The sequence below is a fragment of the Ilyonectria robusta genome (assembly GCF_021365365.1).
Source record: "Ilyonectria robusta strain PMI_751 chromosome Unknown BGZ61scaffold_6, whole genome shotgun sequence".
In the NCBI taxonomy this organism is placed as follows: domain Eukaryota; kingdom Fungi; phylum Ascomycota; class Sordariomycetes; order Hypocreales; family Nectriaceae; genus Ilyonectria; species Ilyonectria robusta.
In genome coordinates, this window is record NW_025764440.1 from 469,029 (window position 1) to 494,290 (window position 25,262).

Consider the following 25,262-nt stretch of genomic DNA (forward strand, 5'->3'; position numbering starts at 1 on the left):
GCGAAGCATTCATTCATGAACCTGCGGATACTTGCGATTCCAGATAATACGATTTATCAGTTCGCAACTGCGTCACAGCGCGACTTGCATACGATCTAGTTCCGTACATGTCAAACACGTGGGTTTCGCGGTACTCGAATCTCATCTACCCACTCAGCTGGAAACTCAAGTTCGAGAAGAGCGAGCATCTCATACTCAATTCTATGTGACCTGATCAGGAGATGTACGGGCCGGAGGATCTTCCTGGCTCGGCTTATGAAGGCTTTATCACAGTTTCTGGAAAATTCTTCGGACAGATGCGTGGATTCCGGGTTCTCGAGATGGTAACTATCTATTAGAGCAAGGCCTTCGACGGAAAATCCGGTGCCATTAATATTTTTTCATTCGAAGAGGTCAAGCCGAGAAAAGATTCAAGGCCTTTCTGTGCTTTTATCAACCTCTATATCTACTTCTTCCATTATCCTACTTCTTCCTACTTAACCTTCACTTGGACACCAAGTGTCCTTAGATATGTACTACGCGCTCTCTAGATTATATGAGAGAGCTTAAATGACGGTTTGGGAACATATTTGCCACTTATGTTGCAACTTTAACCATCTGCCAATGGCATTATCCTCCTGCTAACATGCTTATAGCAAAGGATTTGAGGACTGGTCTTCGCGCAACCAAGTACATTTTACGATTCGAAAGCGACTTAACACTTAGCCTTGCACTAACCCGAATTTCATAAGACGTATCTTGGCATCTTGTCGTTCTCATGATATTGGCAGGACATATTTGTTGTGTTCAATTTTGCTTGCTGGTCCAGCCTACACTTCCTATTTTCGTACCTCTGCGCTATCGCAAGTACGAAATCGAAACCCCAACTTGCTTTTACCTTAATAAGCTGCACTGGACTCTCTGACTAGATATGCTTCGTAATCTATACCCCAAAGTGAACGTATGGTACCCAATGGAGTGGAGGATCTTCGCACAACACAGCATCCCTTGATGCTCTCTCCTTGCCTTGCCCCAAATGCGGTTGTTTGACAATTGGTTGGCCGTTTTTGCCGTCCCTGTCTCCAATCCCCCGCTCAGACGTACCCCCCCACGGTATTTTCCAAGATCCATTGGCCCCTGAGATTCCTAATAGCGTGATGAAGTCCCTCACTGACAGATTCATCACGCATATCTTGGCCTTTGATCCACTCATACGTTCCGACTGCTACATCCACGCAAGAACTGTCGTTCACCTCCCACAAAGTGCCTATGACATTCTGGAAACCAGCAAGCTGACAAGCACCAATCAGATGTAGCCCTTCGTCCACGAGTTCCTTACGTCTCGTTTGACCTGTGCCACACGCAGAGAGATAGGCTAGATATGGTCCTTGGTTTTGAAGGTTTGATTCAAAAAGACTCGCTACTGTTAACGATCCGTCACTAAGGAGTAGGGAGCTTTCTGATGGATCTGACTGGTTGGACTGCCCATGGCCGGCGAAATGGAAGATCTTGCAGTCATTCAAAGCAGACAAGACATCGTTCCGGTAGGGCCTCGGCCTGATTGCGTGTAAATTCATAGAGTTGCAAAGGCCCTCTATCTTGTCAATCTCTTGTGGCGCATATTGGAGCTCTTGCATGCCCACAAGAACAGCCCTTTGTGAATTATGAACTCTCATCTGAGAGCGATTTTGGCGACTGGAGATGAGCACTCTGACAGAACAATTATAGGATGAGATCACCCTGTCTAGGATGGTCTCGGTCGAATTGTTGGAATGGTACCCTGCCGCATGGATTGGAAACGTGCATAGAGGCCCGGTAGGGATCCACCATATACGAGGCCAGTTGCCTTCAGTTGGCGGTTTTGTGAATCCCAATGCGGATAATATTGGATTGCCGATGGTTTTCCATAGCCACTCAAGTAATTCCTCATCCGTCTTGTTTATGCTCATTGCGCGAGCTTCAACCTCACGTCTCGTCAAACTTGAGAGGGGCAAAGTCCTGAGCCCACCCTTCTCAATGATCAACGCATCGCAGCGGTAGTAGCTCACATTGACCAAAACAATTGGCCCCTCGCTTGCAATTGCCGTCAGTTCATCCTCAGATGGTGGCAAAAGAAATCGATCAAACCCGGGCAGTTCCCGTATGGCCTGGATTGTTGTTTCCAGTTTCTGGCCAGCATCGTGAAATTGATTGGCATGAGGTTGCATCAACGCCCTGGGAGCGTTGAGTCGGCCTCAAGGTTGAACGAATGTCTCTGCTAACAATGGATGCTTTTCTTGAAGCATGGAGATGTCGTCACTGGTTTCGTTCAAAGACTCTATCATCACCCCGCGACCAAGTTCAAGAAATTGGATTGCATCAAGTCTTTTCCCCAGCCATGAGTGCGATTGCTGTCGCGTCAGAAGCAATGTTTGAAACTTCGCTTAGGAAATATTGTTTGTCTGAAGTCTCAAGAGAACGATTCGCAAGTAGTGGGATAAGAGACATGGTTGTGTTGGAGGCTCGGTATGCCTTTAACCAGAGCTCAGCTTCGGCATACAAGCCCATCAATTCTTGACCAGGTGGTAGTCGCTCACTTGCGGGTGACGAGTAATGGGCAAGAGCCTGTTCATATTGTTGGATTGCCATCTCAAAACCCGATGTTTCGTCTGATGCTTCATATTTATCTTGGTATTGAATTCCGAGACTTTGAAGCCGTTGTGCACGCTCCGGGTGGTCGTCAGGTGTGAGATCGAGGGCTTCTCGGGACAATTGAATTGCGATTTCAAGGTGCTTTGTTTCTCTGGTCATGTGGTATTTCTCTCTGTATGCATCTCCAAGATTCTTAAGTTGTCGTGCCCGGTCTCTATCGTCGTCCGGTGTTAGATTGAGTGCTTCTTGTAAATGCTCAGTTGCAGTTTCAAGGTCATCCATCGTTCTAGCTATTCGGTAGAGATCTAAATATGCACCCCCAAGGCTGTAAACGCAATGGGCTCGATCTGGATGGTTATTCGGTATCAGGTCGAGGGCGTCTTGGAATTGTTGGGTTGCTGCTTCAAGATCTGACACTTCCTCTGTTCTTCGGTATCGTTCTTGGTATCCAGTACCAAGACTTTGAACTCGAAATGCCCTGTCTTGGTGATTATTTGAGGTCAGATCGAGGGCATTTTAGTATAGTTGCATTGATGTTTCCAGATCGGCCATTGCTCCTGCGGTAAGGTACCTGTTTCTGTATCCATCTCCAAGACGTCCAAGTTGATGTGCCCTTTCTGGATGATCATCTGTAGTTAGATCGAGAGATTCTTGATATCGCTGAATTGCCATCTCAAAATCGGAAATTGCCCCTGTTCTGTTTCCTCTGGTTTCATACCCATGCCCCAGACTGCCAAGTCGACGTGACCGGTCTGACTGATCATCTGGTATGAGATTGAGAGATTCTTGGTATAGACGGATTGCTTCCTCAAGATCTAGAACATCTCCGTTTGCTTCGTATTTGTTCAAGCATTCATCGCCCAAACTCTCAAGTTGATATGCTCGGTCGGGAGCGCCTTCTGATACTAGACTTGGCTCCCTCCGACCTTGTTGAATCCTGTTGCGAAGGGTTTCCATTGTCCTTTCTGCTCTATGTATCTTCAGGAATCCCGATGTGAGTTATAGGTACACGACACGCGACTAGATGAGGCTCTCCAACTATAGAATTTGATGTCACCTCTCGGATTTTGCGACGGCAATGATTTCCGGCAATAAGGCAGCGGTGAAGCCTCCCGAGTGCTTCGACGAAGACAGAGGTGAGAAATTGCGGCCACTGCGGCGCGGTGAGAGGCAAAATGAGGAACAGAGGGAAACGAGCCCGGTTTATGCTGGAGCAATGAGACGAAGAAACACACTCGCACAATAGTAATAGAAGTTATTCAAGCCGCAGTGGATGAGAGCTGAATACAAAAAGAGAGAGATCGCACCAAGGGAGACATAGATCCGTGAGTTGTGTCAGACGATCACTATTAATGGTATGGGTGAGGCATTTATCGACAGATGGCATCAGGTGACGTTAAACATTTAAATTGAAAAGTACGCAAACATGATGTCGGCAAACATTACATCGGCATTTGGTTCCCTCGTTGATAGAAGAAATTCTAACTAAACAGCTAAGGATACTTCTTCATATTGTGAGCAATGGTAGAAGCGATTTGGAATAGTCGTCACTTGGCATTCCCGCTCCACACCAAACAGCTGCATCGAGAGATGAGCTCGGGACGTACAAACCGGACTATCCAACCATGTCTGGCGAGCCAGCTCGTTCTCAACCGGAATTACTCTTTCTAACTCGCGCCGGGCAATTCTCCATCCCGATATGCCTACCTTCAGAGCGCGGATCATGGAAGCGACATCGCCATGAATCACACTGTGAATGTACTGGTACACCTTTTCTAGTGAATCTGACTTTGTCAAGACCCAGGAGGTATCGACGTCTAGCGAGGTCGACTTCGAGAACGTCTCCCCATGTACCCGAAATGAGCCTAAATCCCGAACAAGGAACCCTCGAATCGCCCGTGAGACTGGGTCTAGTCGGATGAGGAGATTTTGCATATGGGCCTGTAGAGCGAAGCCATGCAGCAGGACAGAGGGCAGTACAGCACGGAATAGATGGCTGCAGAACTCGCGCAACAGCTCCAGCTTACTTTCGGTAGTCTCATCCCGCCAGATATCTTGGATATGTTCGGCTAGTGCAGCACAAACAATGATCCTATCCCCTGTTTCGGCTGCGATAGACTCCGTGCTTTGGCGAATGATACAACCTAAGTGTTCGCTTGAAGATGCGGCTGCTCCGTATTCGCGGACAACACGCAAAGAGCCACCGAAGGTTTCAGCTGCTTTTTCGATTACTTGCAAGATTGGCTCCATTCGATAACCGATGGTGATCGCCCATGGTCGGATAGTTCGTACAATCGACGTGATTTTGATGGCAAGTGGCACTTTGATGCAGAAGTCGGGATCGGGGACAGAGATGGTTCGTACAGAGCTCTGCGGGCGACCGGTGATAGTTTGGGGCAATATTTTGACTTGGGGGAAGGCTTTCATGACGTTCGGCAGTTGAAAAGCATGGACGGGGAGAATAATGCGACCTTCATCGGGTTGATCGACAAGGGCAATCTTGCGGATACGTTCATCGTAGTCTCCAACAACCGTCATCTGGTCTCGAGTAAGAGTCACAAAGTGAATTTTTGCCGTCTCAAAGTCGCCCACCATGGGATATCTGCACTTATGCCATGGATGCATTCCATGACCTTCCACGATTGCTTGTTCCCAGTCGATAGCGGGAGAGTCAATGGTGAGAGATCGATTGCGTCGGTATGATATCTCCAAGTTGTCGACCGAGTTTTCCAGCTCTCTGCAGATGCTGTCGATTCTGTCAGACGCCAACTTGGCCCAGGTACCAAATATACGCATGAGCTGTGCCCCATCTGACACCACATCTTGGTTGTAAGTAACCTTGCCTGAAAGTTCGGACGCATGGACGGCGTCATGGAATTGGAGAGGCTGAGTAAGATGGACGCGGATCGTCTCCTCTATGTGCGAGTATGACAGCACAATTGCTTCATTGGTGAAGTCGGACGTAACGAGACGTTCATTTATCAGGCAGGCCGCTACCCGTGAGAGTGAAGCAAGCTCAGCTTGACTTCTTTCCCGTGATTTGTGCATGACAGAGGTCAGGATAATATATCGGGGAAAAAATAATCTCCAGCATGCCTTGATAGGCGCTGGTCAGAGTTGGCATTGAAGGAGTTAGCATTGGAGGGTGACAGAGCATTACTTATACTAAAATTGGCACCTTTAGCTACTCCCTAAGAGAAGCGGGATTGCATGCCAACCTTTGCTATTTGCTTATTCCTTAGTTCACATTGACATTCTCGTAGAGATGCTCTTGATAGTCGACACGTGGTGGGACAAGTGGAGAGATTTTCCACCACAAAATATGATGAACGAGGGAATCAACCAATCAACAATCAACTTGTTAGTAAATACTACTTATCTCCTGCATTAGGCTAACTTGTTTAAGGAATGGGAGTACAAGACTATTGAATCATACGTGTACTGCCGATCTTACCGCTTGTCAGAGACAAAACTCGGCAAATGAAAGCCAATTGTTGAGAATCAGTACTACGTGGTAGTACGACATTCGATCGCTAGTCTGTACTAAGTATACGTCTTTCCTCCCGCCCTCTAGATACGGAACACGGCAGAGCATGGGCCAATTAGTGAGATGCACGTCAGTCAATTACTAGTCTATAACAAGTACATGGCGTTCCCTCTCACCTTAGGTAACAAAGGCGACAGAGGACAAGATTTGTAATAGCCAATGGCACGTCTACAATTGGTCTACACAGTTTCTTACCGCCATTTAGAGGTTAAAAGTGGCGGAGTGTGAAACAAGAGCTGAGAAGTAAGACATCTGATCGCTGCCGTAATAGGCCTACGGCTTCATTCCCGCCCTTCAGAGACGAGATGCGTCAGAGGAAGCGGGGTCTGGCTGACGGCGGGCGTGCACTCCGACCCTTGCAATCAAAGGTGGCTAATATTACATACCTCGTTACACGACTTGATTGTGTTTTATTGGAGTAGACAGACCGAAGGATGCAGCTCTAGAGGTTATCGGAAGAACACCCGAATCCTCACCATAGCAAAGGCACGTAGCAGTATATTAAGCGAGCTAGTTCCGCTGGAATTGTACACATCTCTCGTCTGTATTGCTCTCTATCTGCATGTCCCACACCACACATCATTTATTAGAATGACGGTCCTATCCAAGACCGATGTGGCTTTTTTTGAGACCACCAGGCGTCTCTTGTCCCACCTTGTTAACGAGGGCCTCTGTTTGGCGTTTATTGAACCGACTGCAAAAGATCCAGTCCAATGGCTTTGCTTGACCAGTACCCAACGCGATTACGGGAGTACCTGCATGGTAAAGGTACATTTCATCCCCGAGAGAGTGGTCTTAGGTGATGCAGGTCAAGTTACCTCTTTGGTTCGACCACACCAGCTGAGGCCGCGTGTGCTATTGGATTGTGATGGTCAGCCGCTCCGCCTAGAACTGGATCCTGGAGTGATTTTTCAGTCCGTCTATCCATGGTTTGGAAAGACCGATGAGAATTCTCTCATTGTGAGAGACCAAATTACCCGAGAGCTTCAGAATGCATCGGCGAATCAAGGTATGCAGTCAGTCACCTAAGATCCTTGACCCATCCACTCAACTTAGCCAGAGACTTGGCTTGATGTCGACGCACAGCTGCCGCAGTTGGATTTGTTCAGTCCGGCAATAGAGTGGGAAAAGACGTTGATTACCGGCCACCCAACCCATCCTGTAAGTGATCAAAACGGTGTCATCCTTGACCATGACTAACCACGTTCACGAAGCTTCACAAAACCCTCTTCACACAGGCACCGTTGCCGCAAATTTGCCCCAATGAAATATGGCAAATGCTATCTCCAGAGATTGTTTTCCTCTCCGTGCCACGCTCCCAAGTCCGTCTTTCGGGGCCTTTCGAAGCGACGCTTGGCGATCTCCTCACAACGTTAGGTATCGCTGGTTGCTCAGCAGACAGGGTGATAGTTCCCAGTCTGGCACAACAGAGGCCTGCAATCGATTCTCGATTTTCGGAGGTACAAGTCGTGGGCTCCGATCGTGCATCCGCGCAAGCTTCGATGCGCACCGTGTCTCTCCGACCTGAGTTGCAATTCAAGTACCACCTGAAGCTTTCTTTAGCCTGCCAAATCACTTCTGCCCTTCGCACTATTACTCCATGGACCGTACTGGGTGGGGCAGAGGTCTCGCGGTTGCTCGAAAAGCTGCTTCCCCCGGACATGTGGGTATTCCGGGAGGTGGCCGGGGTGACTGGAGCCCAGGCCGACTTCAACGACGCCAAGCATCTCTCTTGTATCTTACGAGAAGATCTGGAGCTACGAGCCAATCTACAGAACGAGTCTTTGATCTTGGCGTCAGCATTGAGTCAGCACCCGGTCAGTGGCATTGGGAAATCACACGCCGAATCTCTGCTCCCACCGGAGGGAAAGAAAGAATGGCTTCAGAAGTAAGTCAACCCTTGCCATTAAACTGTTGCTATTCTCATTAAAGCGACCAGGTACGTGGCCTGTCTTCTTAATCTCACTCTTGTTCCACTGGTAAACCACGGTATCGGCCTGGAAGCCCACGGCCAGAACATCTGCGTCCGCATCTGCAGAAAGACCAAGGCTGTCAAAGGCTTCGCCGTACGCGATTTGGGTGGAATCAGATTGCACCTTCCCACGTTGCGAAGCCAGGGTTTCGAGCTTCGTGACATTCCCCCTGGCGCAGCAACGACGACGGACAGTCTGGACGACGTCTGGAGTAAGGTTCATCACTCACTATTCCAAAATCACCTGGGTCACCTTATAGTGGCCCTCGGTTTAGAGGAGCAAGGTGGGTGGGAAATCGTCAGAAACGAAATCAAGGCCATCTTGCATCCCATGGACCAGCTTGGTTCTGCCCATGCCGCCCAATTATATGAGTTTTTGCTGGCAAAGACGATGCCTTTCAAGTGCTTTTTGAGCATGAGGATGGAGGGGAAATATCGGGACGTAAGTATTTTCGATATAAATCCCCGTTTCGTTAGTCTTTGGCTAACGTAGCTAACTTGAATAGTACGTCGAAAGGCAGCTTCCTAATGTGCTGCTTTATTGATAGCAGGGGAGTAAACTAATAGGCGGTAGGAAAGCCATGATGCATTCCATTATTGTGGTTAGATCTTTTCCAGGATTGAAGTTTGACCTATTAATGATGAGAAGTTTCAGTCCCTACTATATTATGTGGCTCAGTATTGTCTTTACGTAGTATGATCTGATCATTGTCTGCTGCTAGCCGGGTTGAAGACGAAGGGTTGAATTGAAAACTTGATAAAGGGACGTGTGTAGCAACCTTGCTGGCTTCTTTTACTAGGTGTAGTGCTCGATGTCTGCTCTTATTATTTGCAACTACCGCATAGTATAGCTGATAAAAAAAAGCACGATAGCTCATACACACAACATTTTCTCCATTATGACTGGTCATGTGATGAGTCTGTATTCGGATTCTGAGCCGGTCTGACATCAGCACCTAATCTGATATGCAGTTCGACAAGCCCCACTGGTATTGACTATGTAATTATAATTTTGCGACTTCTTTAAAAATTCAAGGATAAATAGATGGCAGTCTGAGATTCAGTATCCCTGGTCAGGGCTGAAAAGCGAGATACGCAATGGTCACGAATTAAGAGCAGCAACCCAGACTCGTGGGAAAGCATCTTCTCGCTGAGACTCTCAAAAGATCATGATAGCTTCTACCCATCTTCTACCCACCACAACGTTTTCCTCAACAAATGCCAGTATAGAGCGGAGTTGTCAACTGAAACTCCGCTGCTGGTGCGTGCTCGATGTATCTCGTATCGGCCAACTCGACATCCGCGCTAGAACTCATCAGTGCATTTCGCCGACGAAGCTAGAATTGTGCCTCGGCACAGGGTGGGGAAATCGGGCAAAGCGCCAGACAGCCGTTGGATCTGCTTGACCGACCACGCGTTTTCGCCACGGAGGGCTTCTGCCGTGTTCCAGCTCGACATTGGTTCTCTGGGGATGCTTAGAAATGCGTTCAATCGAGCCTCGGCATCTCGTTTGGCTTGGATCTCTTCAGCCCTGTAGCGCACTGTGCTTGGACGCGATCTGATGCGAAAATTCTCCTTGCTTGGCGAGATAGCGTCCGCCGGCTCACCGCCACACACAGTGCATTAACTGATATTGGCATTGTTCGCAGTTTCAATGTTGGTCTCGTCAGTGGCGTCATCGTGTCGAGTTTGATGCGGTGGGGCCGGCGATGAAGCTGCATTCTACGCCACCTGGCCCAATTACTGCATGCCAATAGCTGTCCCACTTGTCACACTTCAACTCCGCTTTCCATATAAACCTCAAGAGTCCTACATCATAGCGTCTTACTCCCAATCTACTGCCAAGTTCTCTTATCAAACTATCACACTCTTCACCATGACCTCCAACAAAACTCTCATCTTCAAGAAGGGCCCCACTGGGCTGCCCGTCCCTGGAGAGCACCTCACTGTTGAGGATCGACCCATCGACCTCGAGCAGGCGGCTCCCGAGGGCGGCCTCGTCGTTGAGATTCAATATGCCTCTTTCGACCCTTATCTGCGCGGCAAGATGCGTGATCCCTCCATCAAGTCATACTCGCCAGCCTTCGACCCAGATAGCCCCGTTGTCAGCGGCACCGTCTCCAAGGTTCTCAAGAGTGACAACGCGGACTACCAGGAGGGTGACCTCGTCGTCGCATATGTCCCCATCGCCGAGTACGCCCGTGTGGCCAAGGAGGCTTTGTTCATGGTCCAAAAGATCTACAACCCCAACAACCTGGAGCTTGGCCTGTTCTTGGGACCTTTGGGCATGCCCGGACTCACAGCCTGGTCCGGACTGCACAAGATCGGAAAGCCCCAGAAGGGAGAGACCATCTTCATCAGCTCCGCCGCTGGCGCTGTTGGTCAGGTGGTTGGACAGATTGCCAAGCGCGAGGGTTTGACTGTTATTGGTTCCGTTGGATCCGACCAGAAGCTTGAGTACATCACCAAGGAGCTTGGATTCGACTCTGGATTCAACTACAAGAAGGAGAACCCCAAGGAGGCACTGCCTCGCCTGGCTCCTAACGGAATTGACATTTACTTTGAGAATGTCGGCGGTGACCACTTGGAGGCCGCTCTTGCCAATTTCAATGTTGGCGGAAGAATGCCCGTTTGCGGCATGGTAAGTCCTCGGATCTATACTTCAAACATGCAGGTGCTAACTTTACTTAGATTGATATTTACAACACCCCCTACGAGGAGCAGAAGGGTACCAAGGGTCTCATCCAACTCATTGCAAAGCAAATCACCATGGAGGGTTTCTTGGTCAGCAACCCCAAGTTCGGCCGTGCTTATGCCAAGGAGCACCAAGAGAACATGCAGAAGTGGCTTGCTGAGGGCAGTGTGAAGGCGAAGCTGCATGTGACCGAGGGCATTGATAACGCTGCCCAAGGTTTGGTGGACATGCTCGTCGGAAAGAACTTTGGCAAGGCGATCCTGAAGGTCAGGTAATCGATTTCAACATAATGATACGAATAGGCGATAGAAAATGATATCCTCGAATTTATTCACCCAGTGCCAAGATCTGAGAGTCTAGAGTCAAGAGAAGAAACGTCAGGATCATTCGGATATTATTCTAGGACCGACACCGTCCATAACGCAGGAGTCACTAATTTGAGAGTGCACCTGGATGCAATGAAAGGAACAATTAACCTTCAATTGTAACAGAGGTCTCGATAGTAAGAGACGATGAAAGTAACTGGGTTTGAAAAGGTACTGCGCTATGTGCATAATTTCCATTTCCCTACTCAAACACACGCCTCCACATCATGTACCACTTCTTCGACTGAGGGGGCGGGGCCTCAAGCGCGAGAATCTCATCCAAGCCAGTCGTCAGGTCAATCTCCTCCGGTCGTAGGGCCCACCTATCGTTTCGGCCAATTGTATAGCGATGTCCGAAGTAGAGAACGATGAAGATGACGATACCGATGTAGGAAGTGATGAAGGTGGGAGTATCCCAATATCCCTTGACGAAAACCTTGAATCCCTGGAGCAAGAGGAGGATTGTGAAGCCAATCATGCTCACCCATGCGCCATAGGGCTGTAGCTTCGAGCGGAAAGGAATGTCGGTAATGCCCTGAACCTCAATCGCCTTTCGGTAACGGAGGTAAATGAAGCAACAGCAGATCCAGCTCTGGAACCCTCCAGTGTTGACCAAGTTGACGAACCAATTGAACACGGTGGCTCCACTGCTGGCTAGGTTGAGGTATGCCAGAAGGCTAAAGGACGCGCTGGTCGCAGTCGCAATATACGGGATTCCAGACTTGGTGCACCGCGTGAAGATCTTCGGTGCGTTTCCGTCAACAGCCAGAGAGTACAGAGCACGGCTGGCCAGGTAGAGGTAGGAGTTTCCAGCCGACCAGGCGGACATAACAATAATGCCATTTACCACAGAGTCGAGGCCTCGGATTCCGGCATCGCGGATGGCAATAGCCCATGGAGAAGCGGCGGCGCCACTTCCACCACCCAAGAGGTCGGGGTGGTCACTGGGAACAAGGAAGCCGATGGCAAAAGCACCCAGGATGTAAAAGGTGACAAGTCGGTAGAAGTATCGTATCGTCGCCTTGGGGATGTTCTGTCGGGGCGACTCCATCTCACCGCCTGTCACAACCAGAAGCTCCGGAGCAAAGGCGAAGGCGTAAACAGAAAAGGTGATGGTGCCAACAAAGGCACAGAGTCGTCCTACTCCGCCTTCAACCAAGTATTCGTTGATCGGTCCCGGATTGCTCCAGTACTTGAAGTATGTTGGTTCTCCGGAAGGGCCGCCGCCAAAGAACAAACACACGGCCATGATGAGGAGACCGATGATGCCGATGACCTTGGTAGATGCGAACCAGAACTCGGTTTCACCGTACACCTTGACAGGGAAACAGTTGCATGCGACGATAACAATGCCGACAACGGTGAGCCAAACTGCAGTGTGCACAGGCGGGTTCCAGTATTGAATGACCAGCGTGGTAACATTGATTTCGGCCGGAACAGTAATCGCGAAGACATACCAGCTACACATTTGTCAGTTCTGAGGACAACGCAAACCAAAGACGTGGTAACATACTAGACCCAGCCCAAGGTGAATCCCAAGCTTCGAGACACATAGCGAGTGCCATAGTAGGACATGGAGCAGCCGTAGACGGGAAGATAGGAGCTGATTTCGCCAGTAGCGGTAGCGACGCCGTAGACGAGCATTGTAATGACGATGTAAGCGAGCAGAAGAAAAACCGGGCCACCCATACGCAAGGCCTGGCCAGAGCCCACGAACAGGCCGGTTCCGATGGTTCCGCCCAGAGCAATCATCTGAGCATGTCGGGACTTGAGACCACGCTTGGTCGTCGGTCCCTCAGCGGGAGCGCCGCCGACCTCCCCGCGGGAGAGGGAGTCGGAGCGGGCAAGGTCAACTTCCTGTTCGGTCTTCATTGTTTCTTTGTCCATGGTGGACGTTTGGGGATGATAAGTGGCAAGTTATGCAGCCAAGTGGAGAGACAGAGTAAAAAGCAAAGGTAGGATCCTACTGCTGTTGAAAACAATGGGGAATTGAAACCTGCCTGGGGTCCGATGGCGTCCCAACTTATTATAGACGTCGAGTCCACGAAGAAGCTATGACTCGAAAACGGCAACTGGCCAGTGGGAGGGCCTCCGTGAAGACTTTCCCTGTAGGGTTCGACATCAGGCCAAGATACAGGCGCAGGACTTGTCCGATAGTGAGATGCTGGGGGGTCTGGACTCGCCAAGGCCGGAGCCCCTTGTCCATTCCCCTCACCACATGGCCGCGAGTCGCCAACTCCGTTAGCACCTATCTCGGATATCGTTCGGGCAAAGATAAGAGTGGACAACCGGGCTCCGCTTAACAAGTGCTTGATCTCTTCGCCCCATGGGGAAATGGAGAATTGGGCAAGTCGGAGGGCCAGGGGTAGGGGGGCACCCAAGCATCCGGTGACGAACCAGCTGCAAGGCCTACCTCTAGAACCGGCTGTCTGGACAAGCCCAGTTCAGCTTGTTTACGATGAATCTGTTTGTCATAGCAATTCAGAAATAACCTGACAATCCAAGAAAGCAACGCCACCAAGGATGCTACTTTGAGTCCCTACCTATCAAACGTGTCCACCTTTCCTCGGCTGTGGGGCGCGGTCTATCCAGCTCGATGCGTTGGGTAAGTTTCCGCGGTACGAACCCATTGCCACATTCCAATGCGTATTGTAAGCACCAAGGCATTTGGCGGGACTCTCAGCTCAGCGCCCCTTCGCGGCGAGTCTTACATGGCGAACTACAATGATCCTTGCCGATGGAAAACAGGGGAGCGCACCAATTTGGACACGTGTGATGATGTTTAGGCATGGCATCTGGGGTAACAGCCAAGTCCCACGACACACTACAGGCGGAATTACAGATGGTGCGAGTCAGACGCATATGGCCACACCAAAGGCTTGGAAGCCGTACATCATGTCATTCAGTAAATCATCGATTGAATGCCAAGCACGGTGATACGGAATCAGAGAGTGTTGGGGTAATATCCAGGGCTTTTTCATCCTGTTGTCCCTGCTGGGGAATTCCTAACGTAGTTCTTTTAATTGCCAAATCCAGACCGTTATCATCTATCTTTCCATATCCAAAAGCCTCCTTCCCAAAGTGAACCCCTCAGCTCTGCGTAGGCATGTTGACGCTCTTCCCAGAATCAGCCTCCTCTTCGCCCTTCCACAGACTGGTTACAGTCTTGGTCTGCGTGTAAAAATTCAGGCCGGACTTGCCGTAAAAGGTGCTGACACCACCGCCGGCGATGCTCTTCTTGTTGCCCGTGAAGCTGAACATGGGCAGGGGCACGGGGATGGGCACGTTGATCCCGACCTGGCCGGCCTCGATGTTCTTCTGGAACCATGCGGCCTTGGGGCCTGAGTTGGTGAAGATTGCCGTGCCGTTGCCGTACTCGTTTGCGTTGACGAGCTTGGTGGCCTCTTCGAGCGTGGAAGCGTGTAGCACGACCAACACAGGGCCGAAGATCTCCTCCGTGTAACACTTCATGTGGGTCTTCACGCCGTCGATGATGGTAGGAGCGATGAAATTACCATTGGGGTATTTGGCAGGGGCATAACCGCGACCATCAAGGACAATCTTGGCACCCTCCTCCTCAGCTGAGGCAATCAGGGCCTCGATTCTATCCTTGGACTTGGGGGTAATAACAGGGCCCAGGTCGGCGCCGTCTTCGAAACCACCGTCAGTCTTCAGCTGCTTAGCGGCGTCAACCAAGTCATCAACCCAGGCCTGAGTGTCGTTTCCAACAAGCACAACAGTACTCAGAGCCATGCACCGCTGGCCAGCGGCACCAAAAGCAGCACCGGTGATGGCGTTGATGGTGCTCTTCCGGTTGCAGTCCGGCAGGACGACAGCGTGGTTCTTGGCGCCGAGGTTGGCCTGGACACGCTTGCCGTTGGCGGAGCCTCGGGCGTAGATGTATTCTCCAGCAGCGTTGCCGCCGACGAAGCTGATGGCCTTGATGGCAGGCTCATCGATGATGAAGTTGACGGCGCGGTGGGTGCCGTGGATGACGTTGATGACACCGTCGGGGAACCCAGCCTCCTTGGCGATCTCAGCTAGGATCATAGCGGCACCGGGGTCACGCTCTGAGGGCTTGATAATAAGCGTGTTACCAGTAATGGTAGCGATCGGGATAGACCACAGAGGTATCATGGCAGGGAAATCTGTGAGAGCAGTTGTCAGCAAGGCCTAGCGAGCGGGAGACCAAGGTGCGACTTACTGAAGGGGCAAATAGCAGCAACGACACCAAGGGGTTCTCGATAGTTGCGCGTCTCCATATCCTTGGCAACCTCGAGAACCTCACCAGTGATCTGGGTAGTGATGCCACAGGCAGTCTCGGCAACCTGGAGGCCACGGAGGACATCACCTCGAGCATCGGCAAAAGTCTTGCCCTGCTCAAGAGTAATAGACGCAGCGAGACGGTCCCAGTTCTCGCGGATCAGACGCACAAAATTGAACATGATCTGCTGGCGCCGCAGGATGCTCGTGTCCCTCCAGGCGGGGAACGCATCCTCCGCAGCCTTGACGGCGGCCTTGAGCTCCTCGTCGGTGGACTCGGGCACGCGCGTCACGACGTTGTTGGTGGCGGGATCATGAACGTCGATCCAGGTCGTAGCCGCGGAAGGCGTAAAGTTGTTTCCGATGAAGTTGTGAGTGGGCAGAGGTTCGGCGATCTTGGAGTGCGTCGTCGGCCACGGACGCATCGCAGCGGAATGGCTGGAGCGCATCATGATTCGCGCCCTCAAGGGTTGAGGCACGCGTCGGGCAGCTCGAGAGATGTTCATTGTGGCAATTGACCTAGAAGGGAGCAAAAGACGTGTACTGGGGAGTGAGAGGCTGCCGGCAACAGCATCTCTTAAGAAACCTCATTTGCGTTTGCGATGACTCCGACTACTCGATGCTTCCATCGCAAAGCCTAGTCACAGGCCGGCGAATGAGGCAAGTGGATACAATGCTCGGAAGAGATCACCGGTTGTGCAATTGCGAGCCATGTGGTAAGAAAAATCTCCAAAGACGTTGAAGACGGGCGACTGCATCCGTTGGCTCATGGCGAGAGCTAGCTATCCCAAGCTGCCCTTACTATCACCAACTACCCCATCTTCCATTTTTGACTCGGTTCTCCGCATCATGGCTCATGCTCATTGCCCCAATTGTAAGCCGGCTAGTCCCCGTTCCCCTGTTCGCCTCACTCTCCAAGAAGGGCAGGCTATCCCGCCCAGTACACAATCGAGGCATGATAACGCGGCTGACCCTCGACAGATTATCTGGCAGTCTATCTAACCAAATCACATGGTCCAATTCATCGTGTCATCCTTCTCGAATCGGGGGAGACCCGCTGCATCCACCGGACGCGCAGCCGAAGGTCAGCTAAGCTGCGAGCTCAGGTGCTGTGCCTCCGAAATATATTTGTACCAGCTCGAGCGGTCATCGTCCCGCGCAGCAGTTGTAATCCTTCACCTCTCAATTGTATCAAAAGCTCGTTTATTGCTCCTCTTGTCGCCATGGCCAACCGCGGAAAGACTTACGACCCCAAAGTCCACACCATTGCGGATTTGAAGGAACATGGCTGCGCCAATCTTCCCAAGATGTACAGCGGTTCGTCTCCCTGATTCAAGCTGCAGATCGCCTGGGCCGTGCTGAAACTGTAGTATAGATTACTTCAACGAGGGTGCCATGGACTTGTTAACGTATGTCTCACGCTCACTCCAGATCACCATGCGCGATTCCTCTACTTAACACTAACGTCGCATTTTTGCACTCTTCAGACTTAGGGACAACGAGGAGGCATACAACCGCTACAAAATCCGCCCGCGAATCCTGGTCAACGTGCAGGATGTAGACATCAGCGGCGAGATCTTTGGATGCAAGACGGCGCTGCCTCTGGGCTTCAGTCCCGCGGCGATGCACCGCCTGGCTCACCCCGATGGCGAGCTTGCGACTTCGCGCGCCGCCGCCAAGGCTGGTATTTGCATGGGCTTGTCGTCGTATGCGACCGAGTCAATTGAGGATGTTGGCGCCCAAGGACTCGGCAACCCCTACGTGATGCAGGTCTGCGTTGTTAAGGACCGCTCGGTTACGCTCCAGATCCTGCAACGAGCTGAGGGTGAGTTGATATGTTTCCAAGCACGACGGCGGCTCGTCTAACGAAGACCTCTGACAGCGGCCGGCTACAAGGCCATATTCCTCTCCGTCGACGTTCCCCTGCTCGGCCGCCGTCTGAACGAGTACCGCAACGGCTTTGTTCTCCCCGACGACATGGCGTGGCCCAATCTACTATCCGACGGCAAGGACGAGCTCAGCGGCGAGAACGCCGGCACCGACAGCAAGAACGACTTCGATCCTTCGCTCGACTGGGAGACTGCCATTCCGTGGCTGCGGCAGAACACCAAGCTGCAGCTGTGGATCAAGGGCGTGTACGGCGCCGAGGACGTCCATCTGGCCATCAAGTACGGCCTCGACGGCGTCATCATCTCCAACCACGGCGGTCGACAGCTGGACGGCGTGCCCGCAACCCTAGATGCTCTCCGCGAGTGCGCCGTCGCAGCTGGCGGCAAGATCCCCATTGCCGTCGACGGCGGCATCCGACGCGGCACCGATATCTTCAAGGCGCTTGCCATGGGCGCGACTCACTGCTTTGTGGGACGAATCCCCATTTGGGGTCTTGCGGTTGGTGTTCCCGACTGTACGTGGATTGATCTTAGCTAACGCGCGACAGTACAATGGACAACAGGGTGTCGAGCTGGCCCTCAAAATCCTCACAGATGAGTTCAAGATTACCATGGCTCTCGCCGGGTGTGTATTGCGATCTTCATGCATCACTGCATTTGTTAACCATTAGTTAGATGCAAGACGATCAAGGACATTACTCGAGACCACCTACGATACCTCGACGGAAACGGCATGTTGGCCAAGCTGTAAAAGTGTGATGGCATTGCATATGAAGCGTTCATAGATTATTTAGTGGGAAAGGCGCATTGCGATAGCACTTGTCTATTCATCCATGATTCCGCGTCGTTACTGTAATGTGTTGCTGTAGTGTTCACCGGAGATGTTCTAGCTGCGCATTCCCATCTACGCCAAGTGCCGCGTCTTGTCGTCCAGGCCCTCTGAGTGTGAAGAATAGATTGCAAAAATGACGTTGATTGCAGGTATCTCCAATCCGCGCCGGTTCTTTGGCACCATCGCGATGCAGGCTCGGATGATGGCCTCGGATGGGATCCCGTGTCTTCCAACTTGTCAAGCCGATCACTTCGGCTCCGAATCGCGCACATAACTGGGAGCTGTCGCTGTGACGTGTGAGTGCGCTAAATAGATCGGCCCGGCTCAAACTGACGGAGGCGACTGGGGAACTCACCCTTGTCTCGGGATCCTCCAGAAACGCGGCTCAACTTCCGTCACCAGGACCTCCGTCTTCGGCGAGAGCGACACAGCGCTGACTTTCCTCTTCCCATTTCGTGTGTCCATGTGAGCATGTGGCAAAGTGGGCTACATGTCGGGGATGCTATCTTTTGCCTCCTATCGCCGTATGCTGGCAAGCGAATAAGTGCCGGTAGGGGTCATGTAAGAGTGCCCCACCACCGTGATAACTTTCCTCATTCAATTGAGCAAGACGCCCTCCGACATGATGAGCCACGCGCTAAATCGCGGGGAACATTGGTTTGCTTCGACTGAGGGACGAAGGGACGATGGATATAATACTGCTCAAAGTTGGATGAATGGGTTCCTTTATTATTCATTCTCATCACCATCTTGATCTCTCTCAAGCTTGCACCATTTACATCTTCTTCTTATACCCACATATTTAAAATGGCCCGCAACGTTCAGGAGCCTTCGGGCATCATGGTCGCTCTGATCACCCACTTCAAAGAGGACGGCTCCATCGATCTCGCTGGCATTGACGCCCATGTCAACCGCCTTATCGATGCCGGCGTGCATGGCCTCGTCCCCGGCGGCAGCACCGGCGAGTTCACTGCCCTCACCACCGAGGAGCGCAAGCAGCTTGTCGAGCAGGTTGTCAAGTCTTCCGCCGGCCGTGCCCACGTCATGGCCGGCATTGGCGAGCTTTCCACCGCCAAGGCTGTCGACCTGGCTGTCCACGCTGCCAAGGTTGGAGCCCACTCTCTGATGGTCGTCCCTCCGTTCTATGACGCTCCCAACAAGGAGGAGCTCCGGGAGCACATGCGCGAGATCCATACTGCTAGCGGTCTTCCCATTGTCTACTACAACATCCCTTCTGCCAGTGGCGTCACCCTGTCGCCCAAGGAGATTGCTGAGCTGAACACCGTCGGCGTCCACTACCTCAAGGACACCTCTGGTAACGGCCCCGCCCTGACCGAGCTGCTCTTCGCCCACCACAAGGACATCACCGCCTTCAATGGCTGGGACACCCTCACATTCTATGGAATCGCCGCCGGCGCCAAGGGCTCCGTCTGGGGTGCCACCAACTTTATCCCCGAGCTTTCCATGGAGCTCTGGCAGGCGCTAGCCGTCGAGGGCGACCTTAAGCGCAGCCGCGAGATCTGGGCCAAGATTTTCCCCATCTGCAAGATCCTCGAGTCTAACAACTACTGCGCTGGCGTCAAAACTGGCATGCAGCTGCGCGGATGGAAGACCGGCGAGGTCCGCAAGCCGTTCAAGATCCTCGAGGGAGCTCCCAGGGCCGAGCTCGAGGCTGCTCTCAAGAGTGCTGGTGTGTTGTAAGAAGGATTGAAAATGGAAATGGAATGAATAAAGAATAAATGATTGGACGGAGCTAGATGATGAATATAAAATAAAAAGACTACACTTTATCAGGCGTTTCTAGAGGAATAATTGGCCCTCGTGTTGTTATTCATCGCTATTTGAAGGCTGAAATTTCGGTGTTGCACTGTAGTCTGATAAGAGCACTTTTTTGTATCTACTCAGATTATTTCAATTGTTTGTTTCTATTCTTATTTTTTTTCAACATATTTTGTGGTCAGAAGGTATACTCAGCGCAAGCTACACCCTCGGTACAGAGGAGGCTCACTGACGCAGGGAAAGGAAAGGATTGGCCCGATAGCTCAAGCTAGATCATGACTGAAAAGGCAAACATGGGAAATCTAGATTTAGCACTTCTTGCTGCGCCCAGCTGATAAGAAGTAGAAAGATGGCGATGAGAGTTGCGGCGACAGCTTGCTTTAAAGATGGGGCTAGATAAGAGTCACACGCCGCTATTTGCGCAGTAAGTATCTGGGTTTACCTGGGACTGAGGTGGAGCGTTTGTACCTGGTTGTATATGATGGCAGTCTTCTTTACGGTAATATTTACAAGTTTGTCCACTGTTAAGTACCACTTACGCATACACCTGATACGGGCAGGTGGAGAATAAATAAGTGTGCAGCGTAATTGGCTCGATGTAGCGGTCGATCCTCTCATGTGTGGGAACAGCATTCCTCCTAGCCCAAAATACTTTTACAGCCAATGCGCCTGTATCAACGCCATATCCATACCTCCAACGAATTAAGCTTCATTTAACAATCGACAAGAACAGCAGGCCAACTCAGGGTCCAATCTCCCGTCTGCTTCCGTTTCTCCCATATTGAGGAAACAATCTGCTTCGCCGGCTTCGGGGTGAAGAACAGACCTCGCTCGTCAGTTGCCGTCAAACACTTGAGTGCCTGTTCTTGAAGCTCAGGCGTCGCAGCTTCGCATGCAGCAATGAACGCGGGCCACGCGAGGCTCGCCGCGAAATCCTGGTCATCGATCATCTGCTCCATGCACGGCTCGAGGAAGTCCAGAGTCTTTTTCACCATGTCCTGGAGTATCATGGCGTTTATATCATATACACGTCGGTAGAAATAAATGACGAGGGCTTGGTGGATGGCGAGAGCCATGGACCTTGCATGCGGATGGTCTATTAGTTCTCCGCCTTCGGAAAGTAAATGTGGCGGTCGTGGTGGCCCGAGAGAGACTAAAGACCAAGACCAAATGCTTGTTTCTAGCGTCTTGACGTGGTGTGCCAAGTCGACAGAGAGCTTTGGATTGCAGCGAGCCAGGGATTCTAGCCGCTTCTTTTCGTTGGCCACATAAATTGTTTGAGACAGTAGCGTCATAAGGGACTCGGGGATGCCGTAAATGACTGGATACAGCGTCTCTTTCCAATGCCCCTGGATTTCCAGATGGATGTCTTTGTAACCGAGTTCGAGACTCTTCTCCTGGGCTGGATCAAGACCGATGTTGAGAGAATCCTCGGCGAGTCGGAATGTCCGAACATCCACTGCCGTTTGGGAGTTCTGAATAGGACCATTCATGAGGCTCTCTGGGCAGATGGAGACACTTTCAGCAATAACGCGTAGATGTGTGTACATGTGATGGAGTAGTCGAATTTTGTAGGGATTTGCATTGACCAATCCACGCAAGCGGATCAATCTCTCGGCGTCGAGGAGAAAGATGCGGAACGCATGTCCACCATTGTACAGCTAGTTACGTTAGTGCTATTCGATATTATTTGAGTAGGAACATACCGAGGTCATTGCCATGGCAAGGATGGCCATGAGAAGTTCTTTATACTTGGCTTGCTTGGGCCCAAACATTTCAACCTGCAGCGCGTTGCGCAGGTGCTGCTGGGCCTTTTCCTGATGGCGCTCGCCTACTTCCCGCCAGTGATTGGCAAAGGAGCCCGGCTTATTCGTCATGTGGAGTTGAAACGCGCTGTGGGCGAGGAGGGTATAGAGGATGGTGGAGCGCGTGTGGGAGGTGCCGTTCCAGAGTGAGAGCTCGGCAAAGGTCTCGAGGGCACAGGGGAGGAAAATCAGCTGCCAAGGGGATTTGCGCTTGGTTTGCATGGAAGCAGTGGCTCCGTCGATATGCTGTTTATAGTAGCGGAGCAGTGGTTCAGCATGCTCGGGAAGGTTTAGTGCGGGTTGTAAGAGACCTGGAGGTGGGCCTGGGGATGGTGCAATATCTATACTCGGTGTCGAGGATTCATCGTGAACTGTATCAGCGGTCATGGCACCACTCTCAATAGCGCGAGAGACAAAGCTAGGACTGAATAGTGACAAGCCTTCAACTGCGGGCGGGTTCTCCAAGAAGAAGTTGTTCATGGAGGGGTCCGATATGAGTAGCTGGCCAGGACTGTGGCCGTCATGCTCAAGACCCAGGGTCGGGTCGAGAGAACCGACAAACAGGTCAAAGTTGGCTTCGTTGAGTTGATCGGTCCAGTCCTGGCGATGGATCTCTTCGATGAGATCGTTGGTGTCTGGACATACGCTGAGGTCTGAGTCCACACCAACCAAGTAGGTAGAGATGGATGAATGGGAGAGTGGGGAGGTGGAAACTGGTTCATCTTGGGACTGGAAAACACCAAATGGGCCCTTGACCAGGCTTGACAGGCTGTTTTTGTCGTCTTCAATCTTCTCACAGGCCGAGTCGATGTCCGCCAACAGGTCCATTGCCGACTGGCGGCCCAGACTATCAGACAGCTCAGCGCTCATCAGCCGGCGGTGGGCCTCTGTCGCAATCAGCAGGCCGAGCATATCACGCATGTACGGAGACTCACCGGTGAAGAGTGGATATCGGAACTGCGACCCTCGGTGCGACAGCTGCTGCTCCGGGCGGAGGGCCGAATCATCCGTGATCCAGAACAGCCGGGCCCCGTATCCGCCGCAATCCAGGCCGAGCCGCTGACAAGTGCCGCATTGGGGACGGGCCTCGTCACACTTGGCATGACGGCTGCGACATGTGCGGCAGCCTGTGAAGGTGCGGGTGCGTTCGACCTTGGAACCGCTCTTCGTCATGGCGTGGTCAGAAGAGAGGCGAGTGTCGATCAATCGAGATAGGCAAGTGGGGGATACAGAACAAGGGAGGTTGAGATGAAAAGACGACTTTCCTGATCCTGCGCGGCCGGGTGCAATATGCAGGAGGAAATGAGAATCTGGGGGAAGCCTTCTATTCAGAGGAATCTCAGCGCGAGGACGAAGCGCACTTTAGAAAAGGCACGTCGTTCCACGATAGGAATGCCTCCGCGGCGAGAGTGGAGCTGGCCAGGGGGGTCTATCTCCCGCTAGGAACACTTGCTGCAGTCAATCCCCCGCATGAGAGCCGGAGCTTCTAGCTCGACACTAATAATATGCTGTAAGAGAGTCATGTGGAGATGGATATTCTGAAAGAGCAACCAGGTGTCGAATTCCCGAGGTCAAGCGCAGTATCGTGGAAATGGGTATACAAGGCAGTCTCGCTCAACTGCGGGCTCTGTATGTCCAGCCTACGACTCCGGGCAATCACTCAATTCCCCTCTTCAAACGATTCCCCAGCGCTGTCCTGAACCCTCGTCACCATGCGAAAGGCAGCCTGCAACGCGTCCTCGCTCCGAGCGTTTGCTCCCCGCTGCAGCAGCTCTCGCCTTGCTGTGCGGACCTTTGGCAGCTCGGTGCGGCGACTCAATATGTCCCCCTTGGCCAACGAGCCGGCCAAGCCGGTGATGCGCACGAGCATCCCGGGTCCGCGGTCTCGGGCTGCTATCAAGCAGCTCGACCATGTCTTTGATACTCGCAGCTTGAATATGCTCGTTGACTACCCCAAGTGCAATGGAAACTAGTAAGCATTTGAATTTTCCCGTGTCTCTCATTGAAACTGACTTTGTGTCAGCGTTGTCGATGGCGATGGCAACACTCTCCTCGACGTGTAAGTCAACGTCACCAAACCATTCAACACCTTACCCTAACCTTTATAGATTCGCTCAAATTGCCTCCATCCCCATCGGCTACAACAACCCCGGACTAGCCAAGGTCGCCCAGTCCCCCGCCATGGTCAACGCCATCATCAACCGTCCGGCCCTGGGAAACTTCCCCTCCGCCGACTGGGCCGAGATCCTCTCCACCGGCATCCTGCGCGCCGCCCCCAAGGGCCTCGACCAGGTCTTCACTGCCACCACTGGGTCCGATGCCAACGAGACGGCGTACAAAGCTGCCTTCATCTGGCGGCGGACCCAGGAGCGCGGTGGCAAAGACTTTACCGCGGAGGAGATTGATTCCGCCATGGTCAACCAAGCCCCGGGTGCTCCCAACTACTCTGTCCTCTCCTTCACCAAGGGCTTCCACGGTCGTCTGTTTGGCAGTCTTTCTACTACGCACTCCAAGCCTGTCCACAAGCTCGATATTCCCGCCTTCGACTGGCCTGTGGCTCCCTTCCCTCAGCTCAAGTACCCTCTAGACCAGTACGCAGCCGAGAACAAAGCTGAAGAGGAGCGATGTCTCCAAGAGTTCGAGCGCATCATCTCTACCTTCCACAACCCGGTAGTTGCCGCTGTCGTTGAGCCCATCCAGTCCGAGGGCGGTGACAACCATGCCACGCCCTTCTTCTTCCAGGGTCTCCGCAACATTACCAAGAAGCACAATGTCCTCCTGATCATCGACGAGGTCCAGACCGGAGTCGGCGCTACGGGCAAGTTCTGGGCTCACGAGCACTGGAACCTCGACAGCCCCCCCGACATGGTCACCTTCTCTAAGAAAGCCCAGGCTGCCGGCTTCTACTACGCCAACAAGTCTCTGCGGCCTGACAAGCCGTACCGCCAGTTCAACACCTGGATGGGCGACCCTGCGCGCGCCCTGTTGTTCCGCGGCATCTACAACGAGGTGGAGAGGCTCGGCCTCGTCGAGCAGACGGCCCGTGTCGGCAGCTACCTCTACAACAAGCTGGAGCGGCTCGCCCAGCGTTATCCCCACGAGATCCAGAACCTGCGTGGTAAGGATCGGGGCACGTTCTTAGCCTGGGACAGCCCTCGCCGAGACGAAATCATCCGGTCGGCAAAGGCCAAGGGCGTCAACATGGGAGGCAGCGGTGACTCCACCATCCGATTGAGGCCGATGCTCATCTTCCAGGAGCGCCACGGTATGTCTCATCCTGAATCTTCACCAACTGAGCTAACACCCCCTAGCTGATATCCTCATCGAGACCCTGGAGAGTATTTTCAAGGCGTAAGACCAAAAGACTCCGTGATAAAATGATAAGGCACGACAAATACCAAAAGATCATGAAGTAGTAACCAAGTGGCGCAAGCTCTTGTCAGCTCCATCCGGGCCCTGTCTTATGTCGGACACTGCAGCCGGTACTATTTTCAGGCAGGAAATC

The 25,262-nt window shown here is 52.1% G+C and overlaps 10 protein-coding genes across 10 annotated transcripts; 5 read left to right on the forward strand and 5 right to left on the reverse strand.

Annotated features, from left to right (window-relative positions):
• Positions 1–1,073: 1,073 nt before the first annotated feature.
• Positions 1,074–3,567, reverse strand: BGZ61DRAFT_515988 (CHAT domain-containing protein; the record flags this gene model as incomplete). The annotated part of the gene is made up of 3 exons (XM_046252278.1): positions 1,074–2,193; positions 2,519–3,088; positions 3,182–3,567. The coding sequence occupies 3 exons, from the start codon at positions 3,565–3,567 to the stop codon at positions 1,074–1,076; spliced, it is 2,076 nt and encodes a 691-aa protein (XP_046106610.1).
• A 438-nt stretch (positions 3,568–4,005) lies between these two features.
• On the reverse strand, positions 4,006–5,920 carry BGZ61DRAFT_447429 (IucC family-domain-containing protein). Its single transcript, XM_046245338.1, has one exon. It carries the CDS (start codon positions 5,656–5,658, stop codon positions 4,096–4,098), a length of 1,563 nt encoding a protein of 520 aa, XP_046106611.1. The 5' UTR covers positions 5,659–5,920; the 3' UTR covers positions 4,006–4,095.
• Positions 5,921–6,710: 790 nt separating this feature from the next.
• BGZ61DRAFT_586506 (ferric iron reductase FhuF-like transporter-domain-containing protein) lies at positions 6,711–8,994 on the forward strand. Its single transcript, XM_046256450.1, has 5 exons — positions 6,711–7,166; positions 7,218–7,318; positions 7,372–8,045; positions 8,097–8,571; positions 8,636–8,994. The coding sequence occupies exons 1-5, from the start codon at positions 6,749–6,751 to the stop codon at positions 8,672–8,674; spliced, it is 1,707 nt and encodes a 568-aa protein (XP_046106612.1). The 5' UTR covers positions 6,711–6,748; the 3' UTR covers positions 8,675–8,994.
• A 1,011-nt stretch (positions 8,995–10,005) lies between these two features.
• On the forward strand, positions 10,006–11,099 carry BGZ61DRAFT_348098 (uncharacterized protein; the record flags this gene model as incomplete). Its single annotated transcript, XM_046240031.1, has 2 exons — positions 10,006–10,770; positions 10,821–11,099. The coding sequence occupies 2 exons, from the start codon at positions 10,006–10,008 to the stop codon at positions 11,097–11,099; spliced, it is 1,044 nt and encodes a 347-aa protein (XP_046106613.1).
• A 292-nt stretch (positions 11,100–11,391) lies between these two features.
• BGZ61DRAFT_571927 (putative proline-specific permease) lies at positions 11,392–13,076 on the reverse strand (the record flags this gene model as incomplete). Its single annotated transcript, XM_046256082.1, has 2 exons — positions 11,392–12,649; positions 12,703–13,076. 2 exons carry the CDS (start codon positions 13,074–13,076, stop codon positions 11,392–11,394), a joined length of 1,632 nt encoding a protein of 543 aa, XP_046106614.1.
• Positions 13,077–14,279: 1,203 nt separating this feature from the next.
• On the reverse strand, positions 14,280–15,958 carry BGZ61DRAFT_492249 (Aldehyde/histidinol dehydrogenase; the record flags this gene model as incomplete). The annotated part of the gene is made up of 2 exons (XM_046250531.1): positions 14,280–15,337; positions 15,394–15,958. 2 exons carry the CDS (start codon positions 15,956–15,958, stop codon positions 14,280–14,282), a joined length of 1,623 nt encoding a protein of 540 aa, XP_046106615.1.
• Positions 15,959–16,675: 717 nt separating this feature from the next.
• BGZ61DRAFT_571930 (uncharacterized protein) lies at positions 16,676–18,092 on the forward strand (the record flags this gene model as incomplete). The annotated part of the gene is made up of 6 exons (XM_046256083.1): positions 16,676–16,773; positions 16,823–16,861; positions 16,940–17,281; positions 17,498–17,840; positions 17,890–17,966; positions 18,017–18,092. 6 exons carry the CDS (start codon positions 16,676–16,678, stop codon positions 18,090–18,092), a joined length of 975 nt encoding a protein of 324 aa, XP_046106616.1.
• An 888-nt stretch (positions 18,093–18,980) lies between these two features.
• On the forward strand, positions 18,981–19,874 carry BGZ61DRAFT_504716 (uncharacterized protein; the record flags this gene model as incomplete). The annotated part of the gene is made up of 1 exon (XM_046251814.1): positions 18,981–19,874. The coding sequence occupies one exon, from the start codon at positions 18,981–18,983 to the stop codon at positions 19,872–19,874; it is 894 nt and encodes a 297-aa protein (XP_046106617.1).
• A 545-nt stretch (positions 19,875–20,419) lies between these two features.
• Positions 20,420–23,106, reverse strand: BGZ61DRAFT_386206 (fungal-specific transcription factor domain-containing protein). The gene is made up of 3 exons (XM_046242741.1): positions 22,693–23,106; positions 21,659–22,644; positions 20,420–21,613 (listed from the first exon to the last, which is right to left on the reverse strand). Exons 1-3 carry the CDS (start codon positions 22,928–22,930, stop codon positions 20,666–20,668), a joined length of 2,172 nt encoding a protein of 723 aa, XP_046106618.1. The 5' UTR covers positions 22,931–23,106; the 3' UTR covers positions 20,420–20,665.
• A 363-nt stretch (positions 23,107–23,469) lies between these two features.
• Positions 23,470–25,112, forward strand: BGZ61DRAFT_346995 (4-aminobutyrate aminotransferase; the record flags this gene model as incomplete). The annotated part of the gene is made up of 4 exons (XM_046239935.1): positions 23,470–23,729; positions 23,781–23,816; positions 23,866–25,022; positions 25,069–25,112. 4 exons carry the CDS (start codon positions 23,470–23,472, stop codon positions 25,110–25,112), a joined length of 1,497 nt encoding a protein of 498 aa, XP_046106619.1.
• Between the last annotated feature and the right edge of the window lie 150 nt (positions 25,113–25,262).

What these genes read in the sequence shown, in the direction of transcription:
- BGZ61DRAFT_447429 (XM_046245338.1), bottom strand. Translation starts at nt 5,658, where the DNA reads ATGCACAAATCACGGGAAAGAAGTCAAGCTGAGCTTGCTTCACTCTCA.
- BGZ61DRAFT_586506 (XM_046256450.1), top strand. Translation starts at nt 6,749, where the DNA reads ATGACGGTCCTATCCAAGACCGATGTGGCTTTTTTTGAGACCACCAGG. An exon ending in CCGGCCACCCAACCCATCCT is followed by an intron (nt 7,319 to 7,371) that starts GTAAGTGATCAA and finishes ACGTTCACGAAG; the next exon opens with CTTCACAAAACCCTCTTCAC. An exon ending in TGGAGGGGAAATATCGGGAC is followed by an intron (nt 8,572 to 8,635) that starts GTAAGTATTTTC and finishes TAACTTGAATAG; the next exon opens with TACGTCGAAAGGCAGCTTCC.
- BGZ61DRAFT_386206 (XM_046242741.1), bottom strand. Translation starts at nt 22,930, where the DNA reads ATGACGAAGAGCGGTTCCAAGGTCGAACGCACCCGCACCTTCACAGGC. An exon ending in CCGATATCCACTCTTCACCG is followed by an intron (nt 22,645 to 22,692) that starts GTGAGTCTCCGT and finishes TGATTGCGACAG; the next exon opens with AGGCCCACCGCCGGCTGATG. An exon ending in TTGCCATGGCAATGACCTCG is followed by an intron (nt 21,614 to 21,658) that starts GTATGTTCCTAC and finishes TAACGTAACTAG; the next exon opens with CTGTACAATGGTGGACATGC.